Genomic DNA, 6,662 nt, shown 5'->3' on the forward strand with positions numbered 1-6,662 from the left:
AATGAGCCAGTTCAAGGCATGCAAGATAGCCTCTCCTCCACCGGACAATAATGTTGGGCAGCAGGGTAATATTAATATCGAAAACAAGCCTACAAAAAGAGGCATCACGTCACCAATTACAACCTATTCTCACGTTTGTATCCTACCCTATCTAAAATAGAGTAAACCAGAATACAAGCATTACAACTATTAAACCAATACTACCAACACCTGAACTTAGACAATTACATTACATCAGATTGCGCTGCTTACACCATTCAATCTCCTCCCTTTTAAGAGTACCAGTATCACTACCCAGAAGCCCGAGTCTACATTCCGTTTTGATCTTTGAAATGAGAGAGACAGGGCAGTGTACATATCCTTCTATCCTGCAAGTATTCCTAGCATACCAGATGTGACAATGAACAGCAGTGACTAAAGAACTGAGTACAAGTCTGATGAATCCAATAAATTTCTTCATTTTTAGCACAGAAGCTGCAGTTAGCTGACCGGAGAACTGAACATTGAGCCAGAGAGATAATTGGGCAAAACAGAGCTTTGTATAGCAGCAGTCATGGAACATATGATAATGAGTTTCATCTTGAGTACCACACAGGAATCAAGAATATTGTTGAGTGATACCCATCTTAAGCAACCTATCAAGAGTAAGTAATCTGCCATGGTAAATGAGCCACATAATAAAAGAGTGCCTTGCAATGTTAATTCTATTCCAAACACTCTTAGCCCAAGATACCTTTATCGAGCTTTGCTGAGTTAACCATTCATAGCCAGCAGAGATTGAGTAGCCATCAGTATCTGTCATCCATTTCCCTTCAATAAGCGCCACTTTAAACATCTCCTTGACCTCACAAATATTTCTCCATGCCCAAGAGCTATCATAAGTTGGTTTGTAATCCAGCCAAGAAACATTTTTCATATAGTTCTTATCCACCCATTGTATCCAGAGGTGGTCTTTTTTCTTGGCAATCCACCAAGCCAACTTACCCACAACTGCAATATTCCACTACTTGGTATCAATAAGGCCCAAGCCACCACCCTTCCCTTTGCAAAGAGTACACCAAGCTACTAAAAGAGCCTTAGAGTAGCCCTCTCCACCCTCCCAAAGGAAATTTCTACATAAGGCCTTGATTCTATCTATAACTCCCATAGGCAAGATGAAAATTTGAGACCAGTAGTTATGAATAGTAGCTAGTACAGATTTTACTAGTACTAATCTCCCCGAGTAAGATATTTTCCTCTTATTCCAACCCCTAATTCTGAGCAGCATCCAATCAACAAGCACATTACAATCCAGCTTAGTTAGTCTTTTGTGAGAGATCTGAACACCTAAATACTTGAAAGGAAGAGTGCCCTTCTTGAAACCAGTGTACTTCAAAATGTTATCTTCAGTACTAGGTGTGAGACCATTCAAAATAATATCAGACTTTTCACTGCTGATTTGCAGACCAGAAGCACCAGAAAAGCAATTAAAAGCTTCCATGAAAGTCATAACAGATTTGATATCTCCACGACAAAAAAGAAGTAAGTCGTCAGCAAACATGAGATGAGACAGTTTGAGACTCTTGCAAAGGGGATGGTATTTAAATCCTGGGTACTCATAAGCTGCCTTCAACAATCTACTGAGGTACTCCATGCATAAAGTAAATAAAAGTGGAGATATGGGATCACCTTGTCTTAAACCACGTTTACCAGGGAGGAAACCATGGGATTGACCATTGAGCACAATGGAATAGGAAGTAGTAGTAATGCAATTCATGAACCACTGGATAAATTTAGGAGGGAAGTTTAAACTTTGGAGCATTTGGTGGACAAACTTTCATTCAATGGAATCATATGCCTTTCTAAGGTCCACTTTCAACATACAACGAGGAGACACTGATTTTCTAGTATACAACCTTACCAAATCCTGACTGATAAGGATATTCCCCATTATGCTCCTCCCCTTAATAAATGCATCTTGAGAATGGTTGATAAGATTAGGAGGGATGGCAGCCAATCTATTACAGAGCAATTTGGAAATAACCTTATAGAGTGTATTGCAACAGGCTATTGGCCTGAACTCCTTAACAGAAATAGGGTTCTCTGTCTTAGGAAGAAATACAAGGTTAGTGTTGTTCTGTTGTTTCAGCATCTGACCAGAAAGAAAGAAACCTCTTATAGCTTTGCAAATATCTGACTGAATAATGCTCCAACTAGTTTTAAAAAAATAGCTAGTATAGCCATCAGGTCCTGGGCTTTTATCATCAGTGATAGAGAAGACCACTTGCTTAATCTCATCAGGAGAGGGAACCTGACATAGAGCTGTTGGAATATGTGTCCTCCGATAATAATGCGATCACAACTGTCGATCATGATGATCACATATTTAAATCTCATTTTAGGAATACATGTGGGATGTAATATTTTACAGTCAACTGGTCCACACATATCGATAATGATTGGCTGACTAGAGTTTGACATTACTGTCGTGCGACGGTGGTGATCAGTTGATCCCCTTAGGTCATACCTATAGGGAAATACTCTTAATTGATTATTTAATTAATCGTAAGCCGATACGAGTTAATTAAATTGCTTAAAATTGACGGATGATTTTGTGAGTAAAGTTAACGTGTCTTATTGTAATTCGATTAAATTAGATACGGTCTAAGTAATCGAATTGTTTTATTACTTGGATAAAATTATTGTTTACGAAACAATTGAAATTGAAATTGAATGAATAATTTATTATAAATACAAGACGTTGTGATTTATAATTGATAAACCGTTTTGGTATAAGTAATTACGAATTACTAGTCGATTTTGTATATGACATATTTTATGAGTATGTTGATTTTTAATATGTTAAAAATACATTACAATTTCACATGTCAAGTAACATGTCACATATGTCATAATTGACAAATGACAAAAATAAAATGGACCTTCCGTTTTATATTAAGTGTACCGAAATGGGGAGGGTTAGGGTCTTTAAATTGTGTTAATTATTTTTAAGTGGAAAACACAATGATAAAAACCTACTTGTAGCCTTTCATACCTATTTTTCTTGGGTAGAAAAACAAGCTCATGCATTGGGCACCCTTCCCCTTCACCACCGGTTTTCCAAGAGGAAAAGATAGAGTTTTTCCTCTATCATTCAATCACAACTTCAACTCATATTTTCTAGTGTAAGAAAATAATTATTCTCTCTACAATTGTGAAAACTTAGAGAAATAAAAACCTCTAAAATCCTTTCTCTCTTGGCCGAAAAATACAAGAGAACAAAATTAATATTTTGTGTCATATTTTAAGTAAGACTTATATTATTACTAGTTCATAATTATATAAGTTATTAAGGGATTTCCTTGGGTATATGCTTTTGGGAGATGTTCTAATTTGAACCTTGTTCATCCATTATAAGGAAGCTCAAGAACTAACAAGAAGGAGATCTTGTTGGTGCCCTAAATCCGAAACATATAAGTAAGATTGACGATTTCTTCTCTTATCTTGTTTTAGTTTGCATGCATAAGATCTTGCATTTATTTTATGACTAAATAAATTAATTCATATATGAATATGTAAACTTAAGAGTTTAATGAATCTAACAAGAGCATCCCAATCTGCATTCCTTACTTTAGGCCCCTTCTCAACAATATGGGGATAAAAACCTGTAGTAGCTGCATTTGATCCAAGGAGCTGCTCATAAAAGTTCACAAAAGCTTGGATAATATCATCAGTTTTTGTACATGTCCTCCCTTATGATCCTCCACTCTCAACACTTTATTCTGAATTTGTCTACTCTTAATAACTTTGTGAAACATGGCAGAATTGGTATCTCCATCCTTTGCCCATTGGCACTTAGATTTCTGCCTCAAATAATCATCACGAGCTTGAGCCAACAGTAAATAACTCTCCTTAGCTTGGTATTCAATATCCATGAGACTTAGGTCCCTAGGATTAGCTTTCAAATTTCTTTGGTACTCCAAAAGGATTGTATAGGCTATCTCAGCATTTCTTTCAACATCAGAAAATAAGTTTCTATTCAGAGGTTTTAGTTCAGGTTTAAGCAACTTCAGCTTCTGGACCACCCTGAACATAGAAGAACCATGAATATAAAAACTCGAGCTCTTCTTCACAACGGCTTGAAAATCAGGAACCCTACTCTACATGTTAAAAAACTTAAAAGTTTTCCTTCGAGGTATATTGTCATCTTCACAAGAAATAGCACAGGGGCAGTGATCAAATGACCCCTCAGGAGCAAAGTGTGCAAAATAATCAGGCCATACATCAAGCCAAGCAATGTTGACAACAACCCTATCTATTTTACTAAAAACTCTAGTCTCACTTGGCTTTTTGTTAGTCCACGTGAAAAAAGTACCAGTAGTCTTCATATCATGCAACTCACACTCATCCAGGACCTCCTGAAAAGGTATCCTTTCAGCATCCTTGACAGGCTTCCCAACGCTCTCACTGGAATACTTGACATTATTGAAATCACCAAGTACCACCCAGGGTTCATTAATACTCAAACTCTTAAGGGCATTCCAAAGAGGTACTCTCTCTTCAATCTTATTAAACCATAAACAAAAGTAGCATAGAATATATGATCCCCAACTTTATCCTTAACTTTGAGATGAATATATTGAGAATCCATCTCAATTATATCCACCTTGACATATTGATTTTTCCACGACACCCATATCCTACCACCAGCATGATAATTATGATTAGTTATAAAAGCCCAACCATTACACATGTTATTAGCAACATTATTCAGAGAACCAGGTTTGACCCTAGTCTCTAGGAGCCCAAATAATACCACCTCAGACTGATGCAAATACCATTTCACATCTCTTTGCTTGGTGTCACTATTCAAGCCCCTAATATTCCACATACCAAATTTAAGCATGAAGGGTAGAGGACTCCCCCCCTTCCTTTAATAACCATTTCTGCAGACTTAGTCAATTCAGCATTAATGCTTGTCACAAAGTCTCCTTCCTTGCCTCCTGGTATCCTAGACTCATGCCTAGTCATTCTAGTCAGAATTCTTGCTGGAGTGAACATGGAAACCTGAGGGATATTTGCAGGAATGTTTGTTGGGGTAATAAGACCTTCAGAACTATTCCCAGGACCTCCACCACCCTGCCAGGGAGATTTGAGAACAGGATATTCTTTAGGGTCAAGATTAACCACAACATCAGGTTTCTTCCTCCACACCTGTTTTGGAGCTGGAATAGTTGGGCCATTGGCAGACTTCCTAAACACCTTAGCTCTCCCCCTACACATATTATTACTATGACCAATACCCTTGCATTTTTGACAAGTGATTGGAAGCCAGTCATATTCATGTAAGACAGTGACCTCTTGCCCATTTTCATCATCAAAATGAATCCTATCTGGAAAGTGCTGATCAACTTCCACCTCAACCATAACCTTTGCATAACCCAAGAGAAGCTTATCCAAAGTACAGTCATCCACTCTAACAAATTTCCCAACCAAGGAAGCCAACTTCTCAAGGCATTTAGCCCCCCAAAATTTCAAGTCAAGACCCACTAATTTCATCCAAATTGGAACAGTTTTGACTGACACCTTAGTGATTTTGACATTGGTTTCCCAGGACCTAAGGATAATTGGCTTCCCATAAAAAAAAAACATTCCTTGTTCTAACACTAGCCGTTTATGCTCCTCTTTAGCAAAACGCACAACAAATAAGCCATTTGGTAAGAAAGAGACCGAAGAAATCTCATAATTCTGCCAAATACGATGGAGATACCCTTCCATCGCCTCCCATGGAGGATTTGCACCCATCACATAACCATAAACCGCTAAATTCCAGTACTTTATTTCATCTTTCACATCATCCAAAGTGAGTTTTAGAGTATTAACTTTGGTGGGGCTATCCAGAACCTTACCCTCCACAATCGGGGTATGTATTGAATCATTCTTCGGCTTAGATGATACCTTTGTCTATTCCTTCTCATCATGACTCATAACAGCTTCACACTCAGCTTGCGAATAACCTGCTTTCGTAAGCATATTCGCAACCTCTAGTCGGATTTTCGCAATTTCAGCCGCACGATCAGCAGAAGATTCAGAAGAACTAGGTTTCGATAAAATTCCAGTATCCTATATATTCTGATCAATATTGGTATTATTTGGTATATTACTATTTTGTGTATAATTTTGGGATTCTGTGTTATTATTAGTATTAATTGATGATTTATTATTATTATTATGTGAATTGGTTTTAGCAGAAGAGGATTGAGAATTCTTCGCCATTGTACTTTTACTAGTATTATTTGATGTATTTTTAGTAGAAGAAGATTAAGAGGTTGATGTTATCTTTGCCATTGTTGAAAGATCAAAGAAACCCTAGAAAAGAGAAAATCGCCTTCTCTCTCTAGCTTTCTCTCTCTTCATTTTCACTTTAGAATACTAAAAATTCATTCTTTTCTACTACTACTACTACTACTACACTACCCCGTTCCCACTTCTGTATCTTCCCCTTTCTTTTCGTATTATCAGCAACAACAACAATTTCACAGCAAACCATAAGCAGCTTCCATACGCCATTTTTCTCGACCTTCAACCTCAGATCCCGTCTTTATTTCTCGACCAAATTCGATAAATTTTGCACCAATAGCTTCCTCATCTCGCCCTCCTTCTTTGTATGTAAGAAAGAGCCA

The 6,662-nt window shown here is 37.3% G+C and overlaps 1 protein-coding gene across 1 annotated transcript; it reads right to left on the reverse strand.

Moving 5' to 3' along the window:
- Positions 1 to 1,003: 1,003 nt before the first annotated feature.
- LOC141627956 (uncharacterized) lies at positions 1,004 to 5,784 on the reverse strand. Its single transcript, XM_074441150.1, has 6 exons — positions 4,873 to 5,784; positions 4,156 to 4,544; positions 3,723 to 4,065; positions 3,583 to 3,672; positions 1,901 to 2,290; positions 1,004 to 1,762 (listed from the first exon to the last, which is right to left on the reverse strand). Exons 1-6 carry the CDS (start codon positions 5,782 to 5,784, stop codon positions 1,004 to 1,006), a joined length of 2,883 nt encoding a protein of 960 aa, XP_074297251.1.
- Positions 5,785 to 6,662: the final 878 nt, after the last annotated feature.

This window comes from Silene latifolia, chromosome Y (genome assembly GCF_048544455.1).
Source record: "Silene latifolia isolate original U9 population chromosome Y, ASM4854445v1, whole genome shotgun sequence".
In the NCBI taxonomy this organism is placed as follows: domain Eukaryota; kingdom Viridiplantae; phylum Streptophyta; class Magnoliopsida; order Caryophyllales; family Caryophyllaceae; genus Silene; species Silene latifolia.

Coding starts and splice junctions, on each gene's coding strand:
- LOC141627956 (XM_074441150.1), bottom strand. CDS start 5,784: ATGGGTGCAAATCCTCCATGGGAGGCGATGGAAGGGTATCTCCATCGT. Junction 2,291..3,582: donor ATGCAGATTGGGATGCTCTT/GTTAGATTCATT, acceptor GCTCTATGTCAG/GTTCCCTCTCCTGATGAGAT. Junction 1,763..1,900: donor TCCTTATCAGTCAGGATTTG/GTAAGGTTGTAT, acceptor AAATTTATCCAG/TGGTTCATGAATTGCATTAC.